We start from the raw sequence: 26,202 nt of genomic DNA, 5'->3' as shown, positions 1-26,202 counted from the left end.
TTTAAGCATGATACAGTCTCCCACAATTTGTGTAGAAATACACATAATACATAGTAAAATACATTTTATTACACATCCATACAGTCATTGCAATAGCGTGTCCAAGGACTCACTGTTTTATTAGGTAGTACATAATGTATATATACTGTAACAAACAGCACATGGACACAGGCAGAAAAACACAGGGTATATTTAGCCTTACATACATGTCACCAGCTAAAATAACATACAACACTTGGCAAACTGGGATGGGTTGGGTGGCATGGGTCTTCCCTGCATACTGGGAGGAGTGGGTGAGTCTGCGATGTGTGGGTGGGGGGAGTATGTTGGTATGTTGTTCTGTCCTCTTTTTCATTATGTACACACTGCTGCACAGCCAGCCACGACCTTTTCTTACACCTCCTCAAACACTCTAAACAAGATAAGAGACATACAGAGAGCGTTAGAGGAATTTATTATACAGTAGATACACAGTCATACACATGTAGACACAAACAGATAAACGTAAACTCACCATAAAACATAAGACCTGGACTTCTGCTGGTCCTTTAAATGCACTGGTGGAAAGATAATTAAAGCAAGAAGAGGGTTAAATGGGGTCATGAGATGGTAATAATCACCTCAGCCAGGACTGTTCTTGGAAAAAGTGTGTGTGGATTCGTCCAGATTGAATGTGTGTCAGATCCTCGGCGTATTTTCCATCGAGGATTATTTGGCTCAGTTTTTGCCCTCTTAGCCCATTCTCCCTTCTTCTCACAGCGCTCGCCTTGGCCTGTTGACTCATGGTAATGTGAAGAGTTTGGCTGTGTGTCAGATCATCTGGAGTAATTTTTAGAAGCTGTGGAGTGCCGCGCTGACATCACCTCTACCCCCACCCCACCCAAAGGCGCTCCCTGCCTAATCCCTAGTTTTCCCCCCTTGAGGGGCCCTCCCATGTATGGCTGTGCCTTGCGGGACCGCATCCTGATACCCAGCACAGACTCACAAGCATGATCACGTCATGTATAGGTCGAACTTTACACTTGGCGAGAAAAACGCGCCTTTAGTAATCTGATCACAAGTGGACAGCTGTAAATACAGGTGTGAATGCATCCAAACACATCGAGGATGCATTAAGACCTGATCACTCGAGCCACAGTGGGGGGTGGTCAGGCAGGCATGCGACACCATTTGCAGTATAGTGTGAACACACGTGTCCCTGACCGCACTGAAGGTTACCTTTGTAGTGAGCATGTAGCACAACAACTGCATCCCGTTTATGTGCTAATGTCAAACAAGGAAGACAAGGAAACTGAGGCCCCACACTCAAGCTTAAGTACCAAAATGGCACCGAAATCTCCTTTTAAGTATAAACCTGAGGGCAGAGTGTAAAATGTTTCCTGTTTAGCAGTGACCATTTTGCTCCGGGTGTAAACTATAATTGATGTCAACTTGATATAAACGCAGTGCAGTAGTAGTGTGAGTCTACACACTTCAAAGTTTTAGTCTGGTGATCGTCTGTATTTTTTCTTATTGTCCACAAATCCCATGAAAAGACTGATACCAACGATGAATTAATTGAATGATGATTAATTGAATGACGATTCATTGATTATCAAAATATTTGGCAATTTATTTCCTTTTGATTGATTAAGCGATTAAAAGCCTCACCTTGCTATTAACTACTACTTCAATACTTCACCGTTTGTTGGCTAAAAATGTACAGTGCCTAGCTGTTGTAGGTAATTAACTGTTTTTATATAAATGTGGAAGTACATATCGCTGACACGTCTTTAAAGATTTATAGCTTCAGTAGCAATAAACGGGAATTTATGAGAATCCATACATTTCAGCCCCCTGGTCCTTCTAAAAAGGTAGTTAAATCAGGCCAACCCTGATTCTTTAAAAGTATGATTATTCCTCACTTTATTGCAATTTAATGTCCATGGAAAAAGCAATGGGGATCTCCCCTTTTCAAGTTCGGGATTTAAAAAATAATCCACTTATTCTTGATGGAGAAACCTGATCACTTGCTGTTCACCCACTTTATAATATCTGCATATAAATATGGTGATGGCAGGGTAGAAAAGTAAATTATGACCAAATTGCATGCACAATGTAGTCATAGACTAATCACACTACAAGCAGCACATATAAATGAGCCATTTAACTAATTGCCTTCACTTAATCAATGAGCATCTTAATGTAGTTTAGCTGAAACAGATTCTAGTCCTGTACATGCCAAAGAGGAGTAAGCTGACAGGGGAAAAGAAGAGATGAGATATTTGAGGATGCCATCTAAAAAATGCTAAATAACATAATTGCTCCCTTGCTCACATGTTCTGAATGTACAGCCTGCATGGATAGTGCTAGTGTTTCACAGTACCATAAAAAGAACCAATGCAATGACCTTTACAGTAAGATAAAACCCATATCATTCGGTCTTTACAACCTTCTATGATCCTGTGCATCCCCTTGCCGACATGTTCAGCCATCTGTTAAAGCTTTCTCTGCTGCTCAAATGTCTTTTTTCCAAGCTTTTCCCTTTGTCCCTTCTTTTTTGTCTTTTTCCATCTTGCCGCCCTCTCAACACTTCACGCTTCTCCTACCAGCCATTGAAATGACACTGTGATGTGCGCAAAGCCTCCTGACACTCCTTGAAAGGCTACATCACTCAAGCATTTGAAAAGCTTTAATGGAAGTGCCTATACCAAAACCTGAATGTGGCTGCCTAATAGTAAGGGTATAAATAGAGATGTTAAAGCTGTAAAAACATGAAATTTGGTATTTCCACTTCACTGACATTAATCTTTGCCACATTACCACATCCAAAAGCAGGGCCTGCAGCGTACAAGATGTACAGAGGAGGAGGGAGCAGAAGCGGGGTTGACAAGAGGGGAGGACAAATAAGTTGTTATTGGTTTCAATTTGATGCTCTGGGTTTAAGAACACTGTAATTCATGGCTGGTCAGCAGGCATGGGAGCATTATCAGTCTCTATAACCCAATCTGAAGATAACTGTCGTTTAGGTGGGACACAGTAACGACAGGGTTCCCACACCTTCTTAAACATCACATTTAAAGACTTTTTAAGACTTTCCAGGCCCAATTCCCTCACATTTAAGGGCCCAACATGGCATATGATGAGACACAGATCAGAGGTGATTACTGTGAATTGTTATAATGAGAACTAGCAGGCTTTCTACTGTATTATTGTTATCAAAAATATATACATTTCAAATTTATTTCAAGTCATCATGTCTGTTCGACCAAAAAAAAAAAACCCCCTTCCATTTTCACTCCTTTAAAGGGGCTCTGTGTAACCTTTGTGTTGTGCTGTTGCTCTGTAAGCGGAGCGGAGAGAGGCATGCATACAGTCACATCCCTTTGGACTGATGTGGAAAATCCACAGCATTAAACAACTTAACAAATTGTCCACAGGCTTGCATAGGCAATTGAGAGAGACGGGGAAGGTCTCATCTTTCAAATCACCTTACAATCTGCCCACATACTGTATGGCCAATCAAAAAGTGGTTAATGCATGTAAATTGTTAGATAGAGCCCCTTTAAGGGTCACTGTAACTGATAATAATAACGATTATTCTGTAATACCATATAAACGTTAAACCGTGATGGTCTGAGATGATTATCGTGCCTTGAAAATCTCATACCGCTGCAACCCCAAAGAGAGAGGCTTGAATGTGTGAACACTTCTTGATTGTGCTGTGCTACAGTGATAGCAGAAAGCTGCAGGTGACATGCAGACAGCTGAATGTGGACTAATACGAAAATATCAAAATACTAAATATCAAGAGAACAACCAGAACATTTTAACAACCAATGTCTATCTATGTCTATTTTCAAACTTTTAACTTTTTCCTTTAACTCACAAGCTTTCACGGATTTGGGTACCCAGAAAGTGCAATGCTAGTGTGAGCGATGGTAGTATCATGTAATGAGAGGAAAATATATTGATGAAATGTGTGCCTACAAGTGACACGTTTGGTTTCTTCATACTTGCACAGGAATGAATATGTTGGTCTGTTTCTTACCTGTGGAGGTTTGGTTGTTGGTTTACTTGCCCTTCTCCTTGTTCCCCTCTGGAACAATAATTTCTGTTTGGAGAGGAATATACAGTATTTCAAATGAATATTGGTAAAAAAATTGTAGTCATGGAAACTAGAATCATCAAATTGGACCAATAACAGGTTAAAATAAATGTCCAACCTTTCAAAGGAAAGGTTTGACATTTTGGGAGATACACTCAGAATTTCATGAGAAGGTCAATGCAACTTTGATGTCTTATATCAACTTACGGTCAGCAGTGGTTAGCTTAGCATAAAGACTGGAAACAGCACCTCTAGCTCAATAATTACCAGGCTATATCTTGTTTAACACATAAACTCTAAGAAGTATCAAAACTGGCCACAATGTTGGTCATTACATTTTGGTTTTTGTACAGATTAAACAACTAAGATACCATTTGTCAATCAGTGATTTTTAGATGTGCTGGTAGGCAGATTAATTTTCTTAACTTTTGAGTTTCCAGTCTTTATGCTAAGCTAAGCTGCATTTTAGTGAACAGACATGAGCATTGATCTTCTCATCCAACTCTCGGCAAGAAAGCATATTTCCTAAAATGATGAAAAATTCCCTATAAAGTGATTTTGTAACTTCAATAGATTTGGGCTGCATTGGCTGAAAACGTTATCCTTCGTTTGTCTGTGGATACGTACGTTTGACCTCCAGCTTGCAGGAGACGGTGGCCTCTCCTTGGGCGTTCTTGGCTCTACAGGTGTACACGCCGCCATCAAAGCTGCAGGGCTTACGGATCTCCAGGGAGCAAATGCCCTGATTAGAGATCTGACGAAACTTGGGGTCGTCGCCGATGACCATCTGATTTTTCAACCACTCGATCTTAGGCTGAGAGGAGGAGATGAAAAATATTAATAAACTCATTTATCTATCAACAGCATACCTCAAAGATACCTTCACTGTGTTGTTATAGTGTCCAGTGCCACAACCTTAATCTCAATCTCTGAGCTCATGCTGATGTCAACTGTGATGATTTCTATAACAACAGCAGTGATCAAGGGTCTTTCAGTACTTCCTGTACCACATTAGCAATCCAAAATAATCAATACGCTTCCTCCCTTTCCTGAAGTAGAACACACTGCTAGAGATTCCAGTTTTACATCTTCATCACAATGACCCTGTCAATCAGTTTTTGTGTTTTTGGACAAACTGAACATTTGAGTAGAAAACGATTTCAGTCTGTTGACAGCTCATCTTTCAGTGTGTTCAGACAGTCTGTACTGAGTGTGACAGTTGGGTAACTCAAGTACCTAAGGTATGTGCTGCTCTAGGTTTTAGTGACACTCTCCGTGCATGGATTTTCTCATAGTTCAACTTCGTGCAAGGTGACTCTGGTTATTGGGTTTCACCTCAGCTGATGCCTTTTAGAACGGTTTGTTTCGAGCCTTCCTCACTGATGTGTGAAACAGATTTAGTCATGCGTTGCTGCTTACGACAAGTTTTCAAAATAGACCTGACGTGTGAGTTTAAGAAGGCAAAGGCCAAATATTTTGTGAGTATGTAGATCATTTTCTGATGAGGTGAATGCATTTTATGAGGTCAATGAGGTGGCTCTGATATTGCAGAATTATTTTTGCAGTTTGACATTTTAAAGTACAAGGATGTAGAAGGGTGGGGCCTAACATGTAGAGGGAATTGATTTGAAAGTTTAACTTTTTTGGTCGAGCTTAGTTTAAGTTAAACTGGCGATAGACATGTTTTTTGCTTTAACGTTTCATTATGAAGTTAATGTTGCACAATGTAATGTCTATAGAATAATGGCACAATCTGCTTTTAGATTGGCTCCTATAAACGCTTTCCTTATGCGTTGTCTGCCACTGGGCACAAATGCAATCCGGGGGGGAATGAGGGACACATTTTATCCGAGGCAGCAGAGAGACGCTGCTGCAGATGTTAACAATGTTGTTGCAAGGGTCTCACAAAAAACTTGGTATTTCACCTGGATGGGCAGAGTTTCGCAGGACGTAGCATTGCACATTTACTTAAGCTCTGTGACCGTCTCAGCCAGTGCTCTGGATGCACATTGTTTTTCAATAATTTAGTATTTGACCTCACATCTATTTGCATGGAAAGTGATAATCCACTTGTAAGACTGTTTGGATGGTTTTATGAGACGTTTTCTGTCAAACAACCTTTTGGAAAGGTAGGCCTTTAGGTGATAGTACATAGTATAAAGATGCTCAATTGTGGTCAAAAAAAGTCAGTCCTGCTGGATAAATGGATCATGCTCATGACCCGTCATACGGGGGACCAGAGTTTGTGTCCTGTTTATAATCAGAGTTTTGTTTTATGGATCTTTTCCATTAGGTTTAGTGAATTTATTGTTTTTTAAGTAATTAAAAGAATATTACCCGTTTTCAGATGCTGATGCTGATTTCACACTGATGTATTACAATATGTTTTATTAACTTATGTTTTCATTTCTACTCTTTCTAGTTTCAACTGAACTACAGCTGGATCAGATACAGAAAAAGGCCTTTAGTGCAGGCTACCTACTAACTCTGGCTCGCTCATGAATCTTTATTCTGTCCAACGTAAAAAAAAAAGAAAAAAAAATGCTGTGTTTGTGTGATCACACACCAGCTGTTTGATTTTAGGGAGGTTTATATGGGTGTGAATAAAGAGACCAAAATATTATGAAACACAAGTGTGCTGAGCCGCCACTCCGATCTGAGCAGGTGGGCCGTTGTCAGCACGAGACACACTCATTCCTGGCACCAAGCTTGCAGTACGCTGCTGAAATCACCACACCCTCTACCACGCCTTTCCTCCCGCTGGGGCACATGGTGAGTCACCAACATACCAAGCTGGCATAGTTGAGAAGGTTACTTCTACTACTACTACTTCTGTTCCCTGCGCCAGTACAGCAATAGAGCCCTAGAGTCATATTTAACTGACAGAGATCAAGACAATGTAAATCCATCCACTCATCTCCGTCATTTTATCTTCCTTTCTCTCTATCCTGTCCTACCATCATTTCTTTCTTTGGGCATTCGTGTGTGTGCATGTCAGTCACACTGATAACAGTCTCGACGGGTGGCAAAAATAGTACCTTCTGAGATACAGCAACATCACTTAGCCATGACAGGACAACAGGCTATACTTGCCATGACTGTCTCTTCTTTGTCTTCCCTGCTTATCTTTCCTCTCCCCCTCTTAGCTCCCCATGTAGTTTCTGCCTCTTAATACAACAGCTCTGTATCAGACAGCAGGACAACTTATCACACTACATGCCATTCTGCTGGACCTCCTCAGCAGCTCTCAATGGGCTCCTGACTTTGAGCCAGAGAAGAGAAAGTGGCTCAATAAACACATGCTATAACACACTTACAACCTAATAGTGACATTGAGGGTTTCCCTGTGACAGCAGGTTCATAATTATGGGGTCAAACATGGGTTAAGTAAAGGATCAGAGTATGTGGGCCTCCTGTGTGAAGGAGGTATTCCATTCCCCTCTTTCCTTGGTTCCCAACAGATAATCAGCGGATACGTTTCCCCCCAGCTGCTACGATTGCTTGCTCTGATTGCAGAACTCAAGACTACTGGTCCACAGGGACAGGTTCGCAAGACTAATTTAGACACAGTCTGTCCACGTTTATAGAGCCTAATTTCAAGGCGTACATCAGCAACTGGATCCTTATTCTCCAACACAGGCATCCACTCGGACCTCTGTGATGAGCCAGGGCTTCACTGCATCTAAGCCATAAACATAGTCAACTCGCCGCTCTGGGATGCCACATTAAAAAAAAAATCACACCAAGGTTTCTGGAGCGTCTCAGCTGTCCCTGAAACATTAATATCTACTGGTATCAGTCCTTTTTTTGGCTCACGTTGTCAGATTCATGCTTTTCAGGGACGATCAGGCATGCTGAGTGCAGTCTGAGCTAGGGGTGTCAATTTTGACACCCATTTAATGGTTAGTAGTCAGTTATTTTTTTCAGAAAAAATGCAAAATGATGTAAAATTCAAGAAGCACAGAGTCTCAGGGGATATGTACATCAGAGTTAGCTGCCACAGTGTGTTTGGCATTATCATGGAAAGTCAGCTTCTCAGTGAGGTTGTCTGCAGCACACTCTCTCAGTCACCACTGTTGAAGTGACAGGTAAGCTAGTCCTGATGTAGCTTTCATTTGTGAGAGCTACCCAGGAGTCGGTAGTCAGAGCTAGCTTGTCTGCCCTTGGCTACCTTGACTTTTAGCTCATCCTTCTTCTCCTCACAGTGTTTTTCATGCATTATGTCACAATAGCTCTCGATGTCATAATGTACTCAGGCTCAAGCTAACATGCTAGCTCTTTGAATCCCTCGCCTTTGACCACACTGACCATGATCTCAATGATTTGGCCTCAGAACATCTAGATTACACTTTCTCCCGATGGCCAGAATTGGTTCTTAATGTAGTACCGCAAGAGTAAGAGTAAGTAAGTAAAGAAGAATGGCATCACACAATTTACATTTTATTTTATTCTCTTTCTGGAGGAAGTGTTCCCTGACTGAACTTTGTTTAGCACACTTTTTTATTATCTTAGACTGCTGGCTAAAGAAGCCATAAACAGAGTTTGTGTCTGTGTATGCATTAACCGATGGACCAACATATGTAACTGCACAAAAATATTCTTCGTGGTAAACCATTAACATCCTCAGTCTGAGCCTACATCAGTTCCTATCACAGATAGCCCAGTTTTATGTGGCCCAGATCTTGCCCACACCAGACATGTTCATCTAGTCCAGCTGGGCCACAGTTCATTTCTATTCTGGAGGGCTGGATCTGGACCCAAATTCTGGGTTATACAGTTCCCTCTTGTCTGACACGTGGCCATGGTGTGGCCTACTTGTGGCTCGGATCTGGCAAACAAGAGTGGACCGCCCAAGTGCCATCATTCCACACAGTGTATGGGCTGGATGAACATGTCTGGTACAATTTTGCTATCTGGGATTTGAATTGTCTCAACTAAACTGGCATGTGCAAACTGTCCAGCCACTGCTGTTCTTGGCGAGAGAAGTCAAGGACAGCTAGGACAAATGATCAACTGCGTTTCCAGCATGGCCTGCCACCTAAGCCGTCTGCGTCAGCCAGACAACTGTAAAGATATGTTTAACCAGAGCAGAGGCCGCCAAGAACAGCGAGAGACATACTGAAACTTCACATAGACATACCAGTGTAAGCCCTGCCCCAGTTCTACAGTGGATCTTTATAGCAGTGACATTAATATCTAATTTGAACCAGTATACTACAGACTCAAATTATTTATCCAGGCTCCCCAGTAGAATAATAAATGTTGTATCAGCAAAACAGAATTCAGCTTTATACAATAAGAAAAATAAATGTTTCCCCAGTGAGAATATGCAACAAACCATCTATCACAGATTAAAATTCCAGCAGCTGGCATTAGCTATCAGGCATCAAGACAAGAAGGAATGATAAGATATGTTATAGGAGTGTCTCTCTGACCTTAGGGCATCCACGAACAGAGCACAGCAGCTTGGTGGTGTATCCCACAGTGGCAGCCCGGTCACTGAGAGGGGTGGTGAACTTGGGTGCCTCACTGAAGTCGTGCTCCTGGTACTCAGGTGGCTTGTAGACAATACCTGTGAACACGTGGAACGAGGTTAAGATCACACCAGTGACTACATCTTGGTATTGTCCGTGAAATCACAATACCTGTTTGTGATTATAAAGGTATAGTAATTGTTACTGACAGCAAGGAAAAGTATTGACTGTGAAGCAGCTGCAGCCACGTGACACAGATGGATGTGAAGTTAAAACACAAGAGGCTGTAGGTTTAGCCGAAAAGTGGCCGGTAATGATAATTGCTAAACTAGTGTAATGAATAAGGAAGATCTTTCCTCTCTCATTTTCTTTCTTCGCTCCAATTCTGTCTATCACTTTGACGTTCCTTAGCTGTCAAAATCCCTTTGACATTGCCATATCTGACCAATTATCTGTCTACCTGCAGCTCTCACCTAATCAGTCCTCGGATGTTTCTTTTCAGGAGGTAGGATTTCTCAACCCACCACTTCCACATCACCACCCTGTCCCTCAGGATAAACTGAGAGGTTTCATCTTTCATCTGCTGGATTCACTCCACCAACACCAGCATCTAGACTGAGGGGGCTTTCTATCTTAAGTGCCATCCAAACATAATGCCCAAAGTTAATCTTTGCACAGGCTGACAAGTCAGACACATGGACTGTGAGGCTTGCAGGGTCGGGTTATGCTTGATCATCAGAACTAGTTCGAATGATGTGATGTCCGACCACAACAAATATCAAATGTTAGTTGTTCCAACAAAGCCGACCTTCAAAGAGAAGCAGGAGATGCGATAGTCATTTAAATACAAGGATAACGGCGCACAAACCACCGGATTTAGCGCACTGACCTACAGAACCAAATGACATTCATTACAGGGACATGGACAGAAAGACACACACACCGCACACAAGCACAGGAAGAGCAGCACTTGCTCTGCCAGCTGTCTTAATGTTGTCAGAGCCTCCTGAAATGTATTGCAATAGTAGCTGAGCATGGGCCAAGAGAGCCGCCCACTTTTGTTTGAAGCTATGCCAAGACCATTTCCACTCCTCAAGTCTTTAAACACAGACACACTCTCACAGACTAACTGTAGCTCATTAAACTATAAGTACCCACTTGTACTGCAGCCCTGCCACTCAACTCTTTATTATTTCAACAAATGGACCCTAGAAGAATTAAGAATTTAGGAATGAATCAAGGAGGTCACCTGTCTTCTGGATGGTGGCCACCTTCTTGGTGACAGCACAGGACTCGCTCGTGCCCACTCGGTTCTGAGCAAACACTCTGAAGCTGTACGAGTTGCCCATGATGAGGTCAGAGACGGTGGCTGTTAGCCTGTGGTAGTTCTCCAGCACCGTGAACCAGTCCTGCAGGCGGAGACACAGCAGACAGTCAGTTTAGGAAAGATAGAAAACCATAGCATCTCATGTCGTCATTAGACTAGTTATTACCAGTGACATTCGTTAGCCTGACATCTTCAGGTGAGGCAGGTGTGATCTGCTTCTATCCAATCTGTTCTTCTGATCCTCTCTCTATGGTCTTTCACTTTCTCTTTGCACCTTGTACCCTGCTCCTTTTTTTTGATTCATCACTCCCACATTTCCTCTCTCTCTTTATGTCCATCCCCGCCATATGAGTTCATAATGACTATGATGCCTGTTATCGGCTAATTCTCTCTACTCATTACACCACCATGTACAAAAGAAAGACAGAGAGAGATGAAGTGCGACGCAATATGTATGTCCTCGCCTACAAATGTCCTGGAATGTATTATCGGTTCTGGTAGCTGTTTTGTTTATTAGTTTGAGTGCTCCCTGGCAGCAGTACCCTCTTACATATCTGCCACATCCCTTTAGGACCACTTTAAAAAGACCTACTAGCATTATGATTGTAATCGATGGAGGAAAGAGAGAATCTAATTTGATAAGACCATTTTATTTTTATTGTAATAAAGATAAAAGGGCTGATGTTTAAATACTGCATATAGCAAACTGCAAACACATAAACTGTGTTTAGTTCAAGTGTAATTGTTGCCAGTATTGTGTAACAGGTAAATCAGCTTGACAAAGTGACTCTTAACACAACTGATTAACAAGTACAGAATAAAAATCGCCAAAGCTGACGTGTCTCCTCAAAAAATGTCACTACTTGGTCAAGATGTACTGCTAAGTTTAGACCAATACATATACATTTCTGATGCAGGCAGAGTTTATTCAGAGTGAACAAGTTGAAAAGAGGCTCAGTTATCTTCTCCTTAGTAACACACCTTCGTTCGTATCACTTACACCAACAAAATTGAATTGTTTGAAGTGTGTGTAACTTCAAGCCGAGTGATGGAATAGGGGCGACAATTAGCGTGTCCACCTACGTATCATGTTTCCATCACTGCTGATTGGAGCTGGAGCCGATAAACAGCCATGACTACTTCAACTACTACTGCAATAGTCACTTAATGTTGGAATAATTGCGGATTGTACTGTCATGATTGTATTTCTTGTTGTTCTTGTGTTTCCTGTTTTATTTTGAAATTGTACCCTTGTGTGTCATGTTTCACTTTTTAGTTCCTCCCTCTCTGTGATTTTCCCTCCTTTCAGTGTGTTTCCGTTTCTTTCCCTCACCTGTCCTTTTCCCGCCGCACTCCACCTGTACCTGATCCCCTCGTTAGTGTGTCTGTATATAGTCTTTGTTCTCCCTCATGTCTTTGTCAGTTCGTTCCGTGTTCGTCCGTGCGTCCCTGTGATGCCACCCTGTGTTTCCCACCCGCGTCATCTCCGTGGTATGTTTCTGTTTTTGTTTTGTTTTTTCTGGATTCCTTGTTTTTTTTTGTGTTTCATTCAGCTTTGTTTAAATAAAGCTCGCCTTTTGTTCCCCAATCCTACCTCCCGTGTGTTGTCTGCATTTGGGTCCTCACCTTGTTTGCCAAATTACAACATGTACTTTCCCACTGAAGATAAAAGCCAGATATTATTGTGTATTAGTGGGTTTTTGGTCAAGTGTGAAAGAGGCTTAAGTATATGATAGGAATGCTAACATAGTTACAATAGGGAAAGTATGACAGGGTTGATTATGCACGATGGGAGAATGGGAGAAATCAGACACTGAATTATAAATCAAAACTACGCCACAGTTATCTGCAGCCGGATTCCCGTTAACTCCTTTTGATCCGGCTTATGTCAACAAATTCAAACGATCTGACAACGCGATTTGCTTGGTGTGTTTGAATGTGAACATCTGCCATACCCCAGTCTTCATGTCAGCCTTCTGGACGGTGTATCCAGTGATCTCTGTGTTGCCATTATCCTTAGGAACAATCCATTCCAGAGCAGCGTTGAAGCCCCAGGCGTCCACCAACTTCACACCAGCAGGAGGGCCTGGCAGCTCTGAGGAGACACATTTCTGCATTTATAAAGGATTAAAATCATAACCAGTGTGTTCCTCAAAGTATGAAAGGTGTCTGCTCTGAACCAAGTTAGATCAAAAGTGCCATTAAACAGTTTAACAGCCGCAGCTGACAGCAGGGTCAAACACTGTGGGGTCAAAGGGCATCATTGTTAGAGGTGTGATATATGTTGGCCAGTGCTTTGAATTTCTTTCAGAGCAAGTCTCACAACCAACGAGTCAGCTGCACGAACAGCTGAGCAGATTCATCACGGAGGTCTGAAATAAGTCAACGTTTACACGTCTGACGCACGCACATGTTCACGTATGTTTGTATGTAAACATACAGTCTGCGAGTGCGACTCACCCACGATTTGAAGGGTGATGGTGGCTTTGTCTTCAAAGCTGTCCACTTTAACAGCCATCTCGTAAACACCGGAGTCCTCCCTCTGAGCAGTGCGGATAAATATGATGCTGTCCTTGTCACTGTTTCTGATGTTGACCCTCTTTGTATCCAATGGCTGGCCATCCTTAAGCCAGGACACCACAGGTTTGGGCTTTCCCTGACGAGTTACAAGGTAAAGTATCATGTCTGCCATCTGGATATGGTATTCATGGATTATGCAGATGGTGTGTGTAGGTGCTGGCTTACAAGAAAGGGGATAACCAGGTTGACCTGCTCTCCAACCTGCTTGACAAAGCGGGATCTGAGGGCACGGGGCATGCGGATCTTCGGACGATCTGAAAAGACAAGTCAGGCTTGTTTATTTCTTGCCCCATCTATCATCTGTTTTTTTCTATCTTGATTGCTAACTGATCTGTTGGTAAATTTGATATGAGTGACATCATCTGGACGACTACCTTAATAAATCATTCACTTGACAACAGTAGCTAGCATCACCATCTACCATCTGTACAAATTTGTGTCTCTGAAGTGGGGTCATGTACCCTTAAAATGGAAGGTCAACAAGACCTAAATAGAGCAGCCATTGCTAGGCAAAGCTGACGAGAAGATGGCTAAAGGAGCTAAAATTAGTTTCACTGTCCACCAATCCAATCACAAAAAAAACATATTTCGATAGTTTTGATTGTAAACTTGTTTATATAAATGCAGACTTTTCCCTAGTCTTTTATAAAATGTGAGTTTAAAGAATGATTCAGAGCTGCAATGACTAGTTGATTGATCAACAGAAAATTAATCTGCAGCCATTATAATAAAGTATTATATATTATTTTATATTATTAATACATTATTTACAGTTTTAGTCATTTTTCAAGCAAAAATTATTCAAAGCAAAATATTTACTTTTTAAAATGTGACAATTTGCTGCTTTTCTTTGCCATATAAATAATAGTTTAAGTATCTTTTAGTTTTGGACTCTTGATCAGACAAAAAAGCTAACTGATGACTGAAAAATTGTAAACAGCAACTTTTTCAATCATTTTGATCATTTAATAGACTAGACAATTAATCAAAATAATCTTTAGTTGCAGCCCTAGTTTGTTTGTAAGATTACACACTATTAGCACTGACACTTTTCAATTTGTTATACTGATATATTGATTCCAGTTTTATCAACAATACTTTCACGATACAATATTTGAAATAATAAATCTATGTCCCCGTCTTATTGATGATTATGAGAAGTCATGCACAGAAAAGGACATCACAAATCTAGCCACAGAGAATTCCTGTGTGTGAGAGGAAAAACACAGTATCTGGGTAGAGAGGGTCAAAAGAGTTAAACCCTGCATCCAGCAGCTCCTAAAATAGCTTAGACACTTGGATGAACCCCAACAAGTGTTCCCTCGTGTCATGCACAAAGAAAAAGCAGGAGGATGTCATCACTTTCAACTGATCCGACTGGTCAAACATCGCTTCTTGAAGCACTCAAGTACAACAGACTGGAAACTGTAGACAGCCAAATCAAGGGTATTAACTGCGTGAGTGCTCTTGCTGTGATAAAATAATATAGATTAAATTGCACTGTGGCTCGGACTTCGTGACTGGTTTCTTTCAGGCCGGGTGCTAAGTATCAGGAACAGCATCCCTTGCATGTTTCTGCATAAGCAGCAAATGTCTGAAGAGCTCTCAGGGCTTACAGGATACATGAAACAGCTAAGCTGTTGCTCTCCATCACCTCACTTCACCCCTCTCCTCCACTGAAATGTCCTCTTATCTCACTCCTGTCCATCTTTTGGTAGCTGTCGCACCTTCTCTTCTTCCCCCGTTTGCTCCTCATCTAACCTGGTTTCCTGCCCAGTGCGTCTCATCCTCCTCTCCCTAACATTTGTCACCACAGCACTGCTGCACAGGCTGGGATCCGGCTCCTGGTAGCATCATTCCCCATGAGGATCAGCTCTGCCTCCAGATTTGGCTTCAACAGTAATCCTTGCTAATCAGCACACTTCCCAGCAATGCCCAAAAGTGTTGCCGGCATCCAGCTGCCAACATGTCCTCCTGCAAACAATCTATAATCTGTCTTTGTCTCTGGATAAAGTGTCTTTGTGGGGGGCTTTCAGCATATGTAGGACAGCGGGTCTTTAGCAGATGCTTGTACATGTCGATGGGTGTCTGGTCAGAACAGCGTGACTGACACACAGCTCATTTTAACCCCAACAAGCCACCCAGGATCCATCAATTAGGCTCATGTTTCACTCTCCTCAGTTGACCAGCAGGTCTGGTTGCATAACTGCATTTCTCCACTAAAGTTTCCTGTTTGTTTGAACACCGACCAGGAAATAGCCTCAGAGCCAGTAAGCTGTCCTTCTGAAAGTGGATAACTAGGGCATGTCAGCTCAGGTCTACACTACCCATCAATGTGACACATTGTGTGTGAGGGCTGATGGAAATTCACGGCTCCAGAAACGACTTTAACGTCCATTTAGACAAACAGAGGAGGTGTAATGTGTCACTTTAGTACATGGATTTGTTTTTTGGGGCATTTTCGCCCCTACTGCAGACAGTAGTAGAGAGATGATAGGTGATGATGGTCTGTGTGTATTCTGAAGCTAGTTGTTGCACATCCTCAAGAGACAGTTCACCCTGAAAGTTAAAAATACATTTACTTGTAGTGCTATTTATTTATAAGATTGTTTTGGTGTTTCGGAGGTATCAGTTGTAGAGATGTCTTCTCTTTAATATAATAAACCTGCAGTAAATGGCATTCGCCTTATGGTGCTCAAACGCAAAAAAAATATATTTAAAAAACCCAACAATAATGTCTCTTTCCAGTAATCATGACCCAATTACTCAAGATGATCTCCAGATCTTGTTGTGAGCAGTTTCATGGAGGAACTATTTTCTAACAAACTACAAATGCCAACTGTATCACTGTGCAGGAGAAGCAATGCATCTCTTCATGCGAGCTAACTAAGCTGGCTAACATTACAGCTCAGCTGGGAAAGAAACCATTAACGTTTACATCGCATGCGGTCACAAGCTTGAACCTCTCATCCATGAGTAGATGTATGCTCCTTTCTGAGCGATGATCAGGGTTATGATTTCTGGAAAAAGACATTACTTTTGAGTTTTTTTGAATGCATTCTTCGGTGCACCTCAAGCTGAGTGTGATATTGTGCCATTAGGTTAAAGAGAAGGCAAAAGTCTCTATGGCCGAAATCTCCAAAACTCAGCAACTCACACCAAAACAAATTGATAGATAAATAGCAGAGCAGGTACCAGGAAAAATATGTATTTTTGGATTTTGGGGTGAACTGGCCCTTTATTGTTGGAACATTTCTTATCACATTAAAAGGCAATTTCAAAATGAATGGTTTGTTTTCTGAAATTAAAACGATTTTTGTTTTACAGAAACATGTTTGTAGTTATCAAAAAAATAACTGTTTTGGTGTCAGCACTGAAGCTCAGATGTAATGCTCTGCTGTACTTGAGTTACATGCTAATTTAAGTATGCCCAAAATTATGGTGCTAATAATATGCTAATGTTTAGCAGCTATAATGTTTATGACCTGATGAAAGTGCTAGATTACAATTGACTTTTAAATTAATCCTGAGGGGAACATGAATGTGGGCTAAACTTCATGGCCATCCATTCAATAGTTGCAGAGATATTTGGTGGACCGACAGAACAATACTAGCATGTTTAATGTCGCGAGCAATGAGTAAAAATTCAACTGCTAAAAAAATGTAAACGCTAAGTAATTGTCATATTATCAAGAGTTTATTTATTTTAGTGTTATTCAGTGATAACTGTGCCAGACAACAGGACAGCATGAGAGCCACTGTCATAAATTTCAGTGAGCAAGTGACAGTGACAAGGTTGAAGTCGGTGAAAAATATAGCCGTCAGATGGCTCATTAGTCAAACATTTTCCTTTGCCTCAGAGTCAGTCTTCCATTGAATCATCCTGAGGACTGATGCAGCAGTAGACTATATGGTGCAGCGATTCAATAGATCCTGAATAATATGAGAGGAAAGACTTCCTCCTTATCTTTGGTCAAGTTTTCTTTAATGCCCTAAATTTTTCTTACTATCTTTTATTGTTCATGTCTTTGAAGGACTCAATCTTTGATTTTTATAAGTGCTTCGTAAATAAACTTCAAACTTCAATCTTTATGTGTTATTCTTGTTAGCTTTGAATCTCTTTTACTACTTTTGGATGCTACCAGCAAGACACAAGATGTCCATAGACAGTTGTTTTCATTTAAGAAAATAAAAAATACAAGTAGAAAATTTGTGAGTGCTTTAACCGTCTTATTTTCTCATTTGTCAACCCTGCAGTAATGACCGAATGCTGTGTGTGTGTGTGTGTGTACAAGTGAAAGCAAGATTTACAGTTGATGAAAGGCCTTGTCAGCACCCGTGGGATTTATGTGCCTACATCTGTGCAGTCCATCCGAGGCCAAGGCAGTTAATACCACCTCTACATCGCCGGCTGCAACATGAGTATTTTAAGGATAGGTCATAAGTTACAATGATCAGAGCTCCCGATAAAGAGGTTGGATACAGACATTTTAAAAGCTGTCTTTACACCAGTGAAAACTCAAACGGCAATTGCAGCTCTTGTAGAGAAATATTGTTTGTATTTTGCAGGTACTTTTGAAGGAAAATCTAATTATATTTTTGGACATTTTGCTAATTTTTGGTCACAGTTACACTCATGTACAGTCCCACAGACCACTCAAGGCATTCCTTTTGCTTCTTCAGTTGTTTCTCCAGGTTGTTATAATCTCACACTGAAGAGCTGCAAAGGTTTTAGCTGTGTGGAATTCCCATTTAACCTGACAATTGTAAGTGGGCTGTTTGAGAAATGACATCGGCTGCTACTCACCAACAACCTCACGGATCGGCACCGGCTGAGCAAGTGCGCCCGGCTCACTGCGGCCACCAGGGTTTACAGCCACCACGCGCGCATGCAGCAAGTCACCGGCTGTCAGATTCTTGATGCAGTAGTGGTTAGCCAGGGTCAGCTCCTCGTTAGCTACAACCCAGTCTGATGCTGCAGGAATAAAAAGTATTAATGTCATGATAGCTTGCTTAGGCTGCAACTTAATTTTTTAAATACCCAAACTTTCTTGAATTTTTTCCATTTTAAAAAGGGTATTAATATTTTTAGTGGACACGTTAAGTGGTTTATCGCCTGTCGACACAAGTTTACAAACAACCTGCCCTTAAGGAGTAAACTTTGGCTGTCATGAGGTAATCTCAGAAGGTACACTGTCATCTGAGCAAACGAGCGAAGCTAAAAGTGGTGTCAGGAGATACAGTGACAGCCGGTGAAACGCTGCCTGCCGTATACGGCCTGGACCAAGCTATGAGTCTATCTGCCCTCTGACACTCTGGGGACAGGTGCAGCCTCCCACACACATACATACAGCGACTCACTTCCATCCTTGCAGTACTCGACGGTGTATCCGTTCAGGCCGGAGTCTCCGATGGTCTCTGGGGTCTTCCATTTGATGGTGAGGCTACATTCGTTCACATCCTCCACTGATACTTCCAGAGGAGCGCTGGTCGGGACTAAAGGAGGTCAAACAGTGCATATTAATCCAGTGTTGAAGCGGACAAGAGTGAGCTGAAAATACAAAACAAGTTGATCTAATACTCAATTACTCAGCTATTTGTTTCAGGTTTAATAATGAGGGATTTGCCTTCAAACATGTAAAAATTCTGCATATCCATTTCCCTAAAGGAGAACAACCATTAGTTGATTTGCAGAAAATTAATCTGCAACTATTTTGATAATCTAATAATGATTTTAGCTATTTTGAAAGCACAGATGCCAATATTTGCTTTCAGCTACTAAAAAGTGAGGAGTTTATGCCCTTTCTTTGTCATGCATGACTGATAAACTGAATAACTTTGGGGTTTAGAGGACACAAATTTGTCCCTGTCATAACATCTGTCATCAAAGCAATCTGACAGCAGGGTGTAAAGTTGGTGTTACCTGCAGGAGGTGGGGGCGTGGGGGCCTTTGGCGGCTCCTCTACTACGGCAGCTTCTGCTGGAGCAGCTAGCGTCAAACAAGCAGGAGGTTAATGTCGTTTTTAGAAACAAACAGCAGCAATGAGGAAAATGGTGAGGATAATCATCCAGAGCATCTTTTCTGTGTTGTGACATTTCAACCTGTCACTGTGGATTTTCACTGGAAAAGACATCAGGAGGTATAAAGTTTTGTTAAGAAGCCACTCGTCCTCACAGCTGTAGAAAAGCATGATGGATAGCACTTGTTGCGGTTGAGTAGTAATGTTGTTGTGTGATGGTTTATGTTTACCATCCGCAGGAGCGTCTGCAGCGGGAGCATCTGCAGCAGGAGCGTCTGCAGCGGGAGCGTCTGCAGCGGGAGCGTCTGCAGGGGGAGCAGCGGCACCGTCTTCAGCAGCGGGTGCAGCAGCTAGCGTTAAAATGCAATTAGGATAGCCAATTAGTGACATACATCATGACACTGAACATGCTGGGAATCAATCAGTTTCAAGCTGATTTGATTAAGATACACTCCACTGAAGCAAGCAGCAGGACAGAGCAGGGGGGACGAAGCTTTATGTATTCACAGTGACAAGAACGGATGATTTTATGACCCAAAAACTGACTCCTGAACACGTTTCAGAGACACTGAAGACATTTGTACACAGTCAAACACCAGTACCACAGAGAGAAACCTCACGGGTTGGTTAAAACTTACACATGATGAAGTTTACAGACAGAAAATAAACACAACAGATCATGAGCAAGAAACATACGCACCATGTGTAGTGCACAGTGGGACACAAACACACACATCATGCATTACAGCTTGTGTGTGTGGACCACCTGTGATGTGTGTGTTTACCCTCAGCTGGAGGCGTAGAATCAGCTCCTTCCCCTGCGGCTGTGGCATCAGCTGAAGTTAGGGGTTACATGTTGAGGTTAGCAGGCAAAAACAATACCAGTCACTCCATTATTCTCACCAATGATGTTTCTTCCAACCAAGGTCTGGAGTAAGTAAGACAAGATTTGACCAGTACCTGGTTGGTGACGTAGATATCAATGGTGGCGGTTTCAGCATCTTAACCGTTGTGTAAGTCCCATGCATTTTGTGCTGCTACTCATTCCACTACTTCTTAAAGGATATGAAAGTATTGTGAAGTTTCATAGTCCACAAAACATTTCCTGAGCTTCACAGCAAAACACTGTTGCACCATTCTTCTAAAAAGGAAAAAAAGATCAAATGGCTCCGTATGGCTCGTCAGGCGTAATCCGGGTTTCAAGAAGCCCAAAGATTTATTTGAAAGGACATTGTTTACACCCTTTATAAAGCTGAAATCTTCACTTTGGCTAAGGTTAAGGTTAAAGCGTCAGCGTGCATCCCATCTGAAGTGGGTGCACGAGGGTGTAAATAATGTCTTTTCAAATCAATTTGGGATCTTTGGGTTTCTAGAAATTTGGAATATGCCAAAAAGTTGTATATAGCCATTTTATTGTTTTTTTGTTTATGGACTATGAAACTTAATCTGCTTTTCCTTCAGCACGAGGCTGAGTATATAATGACAGAATCTTTATTTTTTGGGGTGAATTTATCCTTTAAATTAACTCTTTCTGCAGAATGCAGGGACTTCAACAATGGCCAATGTGATATAAACACGCTGAAAGGTTTTGTACTGAAATTAAAAATTCCAGTATCATAAAGGTAAAGGTAAATAAAAGGCAATTCACTCATGTAGCTGTTCCTAATCAGATTTTAGAAAAGTAGACTCAACCACTCCAGTCCATAACCTCACCATTACGCTAATCTTGCACTGGACTTTGAGATGCAAGACACAAGTCATAATATTAATGTCTGCACAGTTTTAGCTCCACCATTAATAACAGCTACATGTTGAGTAACGATTTCAACAAGCAGGTTTAGCTTTAAGAGTGATGGGGGTTACAGTTGCTGCAGCAGCCCATGTTTCAGGAGTTGATGACTGTCATCGGCAGGCAAAGGACTGGAGATTTGTTTTGTGAAAATGAGTCGACTTCTGTTTGTACAATGCAGTCACCTGTTTCATCAGTTTCCAGTAGAAATGAGTAGGGTGAGTTAGTATTGTAGCATCTCTAATTCATTCCTGAGTGTAAAGCGTAATCTTAGAGGCAGGACAACTCATTATATTACTACTGATCAGGTACATTCAAAGAAAGAAGAGGAAGATTAAACCTATTTTTTAACAAACTTTCATCTCTCAAAATGTACACCTGCACTGTGGCCAGTTTATTAGGTACACCTAGCTAAAAATAACACAGTCTAATACAACAGTCCTGCTATAAGTGCTACCTCATGAAGGTTACAAAGTCCAGTTGAAACTGTTTTTAGGCAGTGCACAGTGATGAAATGTAACTAAGTACATTTACTCAAGTAAAGTACAATTTTGATATATTTGTACTTTACTCGAGTATTTCCATTTTCTACTACTTTATACTTCTACCCCCACTACATTTTGGAGGCACTTATTGTACTTTTTTACTCCACTACATTTATTTGATGACTTCAGTTACTAGTTACTTTGCAGATTACATGCTTCACTTGAACAGTAGCACGTTTTAAATAAGCAAATAAATTGAATTTTTTTTCTAATAAACTGGCAACTATAATCTGTAGTCTCAATTTCTAGTCACTTATAAAAGCAGCAGTCAAACGTTGGACTGTAAAAATTAACTTTTACCGTCACTTAGCTAAGATTAGTAGAGTTAGCTTAGCATTCATCCTGATCTCCAGCGGTGTTTTCGCGGTTGTTGTGGTGCCTTCAGGTACCTGGAGCGCTTCCTTCAGCAGCTGGAGCTTCCTCAGCTGGGGCTGCGGGTGCTGCCTCAGCGGGGGCAGCCTCTGCGGGGGCAGCCTCGGCTGGAGCGGGTTCCGCAGGTGGAGCCTCCGCAGGTGGAGCCTCTGCGGGAGGAGCGGGTTCAGGCTCCGGGGCGGGCTCAGGTGCCTTCTCGGCAGCCTTCTTGGCCGGGGACTTCTTGATGGGGGCAGGTTTGCCTGGCATCTTGCTGACAGACGGCCAGTACTGTGGATGAAGCGGCCGGGAGGGGTCTTAGGTAATATATATAGTGTGAGGGTCGGTGGGCATGTTGACAACTCCACCCATTTCCTCACTTTAATACCCCCTCCCATTGATATAAGCCCCATCCCCACTCCTTCAGTCACATCTTCATCACTGCTAGGACCTGTGATGTAAGCACGAGGGAAAAATCCTATTTTAACCCCTATTGTTCACATATACAAGCAGTTAACCCTACATGTAATCAATGCCAAATAACATTTTGCCATGCCAACAAGCCCCACATACAAATAAAATGGCCATACAGCCCATTAAATGACCATATACAGTAATATTAGCGCCCCCTAGTGGATAATACAATGTAAACAGAGACAGGTAGTGATGTGAAGAATGGCATGACTTTATTGTGTCCATTGCTCAATGTTAGACATATGGAGTTTGATGTGGTTATAGAGACATGCCATACAACCATTATTCAGGCCCCCTTTTAAGCCAAGTGCTCCTTCCTGCCTGCTGGAGGAAGACAATAAAACCACAGAGGACGCCTTTTTTGTCTGCATACAGGGGCCATGCCTTCTCTTAGATCTCTACAAGTTTTTAGTGATTGTTGTCGCAGATGCACTGACTATTTACAGTGTTTACAATAGTAATGTCATGTACAAAAGAGAAAGAAACCTTTACAAATATTTGCATAAGAAAAAACAAAGGTCTGCTCTTAAAAACAACGTGAAAAGATGGAGACATCCAGTTATTAAAAAATCCCTCCCGTGGTAAGGTTAAGCGTGGTAGGTCCAATGAAACAAAACTTTGGGAAACACACCAGGGATACATTTGTTGGGATTACATCTCTGTTCTTTCACTGCTCTTAAAATGGTGTCACACAAGCAACCCGGTCACGATACACGCTCGTCTTAACTTACAGTTTATCAACAAGACTTCCAGGCAAAGATCAAAATTGATAACCCGCTCTTCACCCGGATCTGGGCATCGAGGTGACGACATTAAAGTGACATCAGAGTAGCTGAGAGGAAGTGATGACGTTTCCTCTAAATCGAGGCCTCCGAGTGGTAGATTAAAGCAGCTCACAGGCAGCTTTAGGCCAAATTGTGTTTCAGGCACAGATAGACTTAGGCATCATGTCTCTACTTTACACCAGCACCCTGTTTTTTGGAAAGTAGAGGGACATCTGGACAGAATGGCAGTTTGAGGTACTTCAGGGTCGAGGCGGGGGCACATGGCTGAGAGGTTTGAGAATATCTCCACAAACAGACAGTTTCCTCCTCTTACACATCTTTTTTCACACTCTCCTCCTTCATCACAAGAACAGTCAAGATGTGAGCAATAAATACTCTCTGTAATCTAGTACTCTAACATATATTATGTGCAAACAAATGAAGGAGAGGAACAGGAGGAAGCCACTTATAAATTAACCTTTCTCACACCCCAGCCCTTACTCTTACTCTTCAAGAAGGAAACTGATTTCTACAGGTATGTTATCAAAGTTATAAAGAGCAAATGCAATGAGGAAGGAAATCACTTTTTGTACAGATTCTTATCACTTGATGGCAGTTTGTTTTATGTCCCTCCCCCCCTCCGTGGGATGATGTACATGATGACAGAAGCGTATCGTTTCTACGCTGTCTGATAATGGCATGTTAGGTACACAGGTGGTAGTTGCTGTATACAGACGATCATTGAAGTTGACTCAGTATAAAATCCTACAAAATCAAGATTTTCAAAGCTGTATCCTCATCTATCACAAGAGAATTTTGTGTTTAAAACTGATATCTAGATACAGAATATATGCAAGCAGAGCCAGAAATGGTAGACCTATCGGTAGACTGGACAAATGAGCAGTTTTTGTTTTTTTGTTTTTCTTTGTGTTACAATACTGTATGTCAAGCCGGGTCGATATCTGTTTCTGTGGTGATGATGACACCTTTACAGACTGACCCTTAAAACCAATTTCTTCAATTCGCCCATGCATGTTACTCTTACAACTTCTGATATTTGATCCATGAGTGATAAAATGTGGCTGAAATGAAAAACATTCAAGGCCATTTTTATATTTCTACTGTAGAGTGTGTGTTATATTCTGTACTGAGCACCTTGGATAAGTCACCGGGGAGCACTGAGGCAGGGGGAAGAAGATGCTGCCATCTAGAGGAATTACTCATGAACTGCATGATTTGGCCAAACTCACAGTCACTGACACAGCCTCCTTAAATCCAATTACCACAAGTAGAAAATAAAGTGCATTTTTGGCTGTGGTCAAGTGATGATCCTACTTTTGAGGAAATCAGAGTTACTTTGTGAACTGAAGCATGCGCCATCAATGGAAACCAGCAAGTAAGCACCAAGAGTTGTGGTGAAAGTCGTGGCAGTAAAAAAGCAAAAAAGGAAGAGAAAAGAATGGGTCTTGATCAATAAGATTATAGGTAATTATTTGCATCATACTATTCCGGTTACCATGCACTTGCAGATTCAACCCATCTGGGACTATTTGAGGGCAGAGAAGAGATGAGTCTTTCCCTGACATGATCATCACAGCTTCCTATGAAAGCAGTTTAATTGTCTTTCTGATAGCAGGGCAGAGCAAACCCTTCGTCCATAATCACTCTCTCTCTCTGTAGATCCTTTACATTTAGCTTTGTAGCTGCTCACTGAGCACACAGTTAAGTTCTTTATTTAGTCTTTAAAGTCTCATCGGGACTGCACCAGCTGCGTCAGCCGTAATCAAGAGTCCATAGCTTGACTGACAGGCGCATGTTTTCCTCAGAGCGTAGCCTGCAGAGTGGGATCCAGACAGCCCTCCCGCTCTGGAGACTCGATGTAGTTGGCCGACTCCTGGAGCTTCAGCAGCATGGCCATCTGGGTAGCAGGAGGAGACAGAGAGGCAAGTTGAGTTTAACTGACATGACCTATTTTCATAAAATTACCAATTTTATATTTACTCCACATGTAGCTTTTCTCTACTTAGAGCCCCTCATTCCTGTACTTTCCCAATCCCAGAAATTTGGAATTGACTGCTGACACATTTTTAAATTTGTCTTCACAACAGTTAAAAAAAGCCCTAAAATCACTTCTTCTACCCAGCCAACACCTTCCCTATGGTTTGTCGACGTGCAAACTGGATGTCTTCTCTCAACCTCAAGTCTAAAGACCTTTTATGAATATTGCTTGTTTTCTTTTTGTGTAATTATCTATTTAGGCAATTCTCCTTCACATTCTTTCTTATTATTATACATTGTATATTTTCATTTTTGGAAATAAATTAATAAATGTATGCGTGGAAATAAAGAAACAAACAAATTGCAGACTACCAGAAGGGTTTTGTTTGACAGGGTTAGCATTTATCTTGACGTAAAGAAAATATTTGGACACTTAAACGGACACTGCAGAATTTCAACCAGCTTTCTATCGCTACAATGTAGGTAGTATATACAAATTAACATTCATAAACTTCTCTTTCTTCTCTCAGAGAGCCGCACTCCTCCTCTTGGATCGAATGAGGGGCGTCTCATCCAACTCCAATCAAACTGTGTAAACTATAGACCAGGTTTCTGTTACTACACTGCATATTTCTGGCCTAAAATGTTTTCAGAAACATATTTTATCATACTATTTAGTTGCAATTGAAAAAGTTTAGAGCCTGAAAAACTTTGATCACACAGTAAAACAAGGCAGTGCTAATTATATCTGACCAACAATCTTGTTCATTGTCTATTTCTCGCCTCAAAAACA

General features: G+C 41.5%; 2 protein-coding genes across 3 annotated transcripts in view; both read right to left on the bottom strand.

Annotated features, from left to right (window-relative positions):
* Positions 1-50: 50 nt before the first annotated feature.
* On the bottom strand, positions 51-22,466 carry LOC140999889 (myosin-binding protein H-like). Of its 2 annotated transcripts, XM_073470454.1 has the most exons (14): positions 22,212-22,443; positions 19,719-19,748; positions 19,392-19,457; positions 18,830-18,964; positions 18,276-18,443; positions 13,634-13,722; positions 13,349-13,544; positions 12,844-12,983; positions 10,811-10,970; positions 9,523-9,659; positions 4,715-4,901; positions 4,031-4,093; positions 515-557; positions 51-412 (listed from the first exon to the last, which is right to left on the bottom strand). In XM_073470454.1, exons 1-12 carry the CDS (start codon positions 22,441-22,443, stop codon positions 4,053-4,055), a joined length of 1,581 nt encoding a protein of 526 aa, XP_073326555.1. In that variant the 3' UTR covers positions 51-412; positions 515-557; positions 4,031-4,052. The 2 variants fall into 2 exon arrangements, with proteins under 2 accessions (XP_073326555.1, XP_073326553.1); XM_073470452.1 differs by lacking the exon at positions 19,719-19,748 and having other exon boundaries at positions 22,212-22,466.
* A 2,688-nt stretch (positions 22,467-25,154) lies between these two features.
* LOC141000187 (neuron navigator 1-like) overlaps positions 25,155-26,202 on the bottom strand; it is an 87,113-nt gene continuing 86,065 nt past the window's right edge. The window contains exon 31 of the mRNA XM_073470833.1: positions 25,155-25,329. Within this exon, the coding sequence (XP_073326934.1) occupies positions 25,234-25,329 (96 nt within the window). The 3' untranslated portion in view covers positions 25,155-25,233. The remainder of the gene's footprint in view (positions 25,330-26,202) is intronic.

The sequence above is a fragment of the Pagrus major genome, chromosome 7, assembly GCF_040436345.1.
Source record: "Pagrus major chromosome 7, Pma_NU_1.0".
Classification (NCBI taxonomy): Eukaryota; Metazoa; Chordata; class Actinopteri; order Spariformes; family Sparidae; genus Pagrus; species Pagrus major.
The sequence above is the reverse complement of the archived record's forward strand: the minus strand, read 5'-3'. Positions and strand labels throughout refer to the sequence as shown.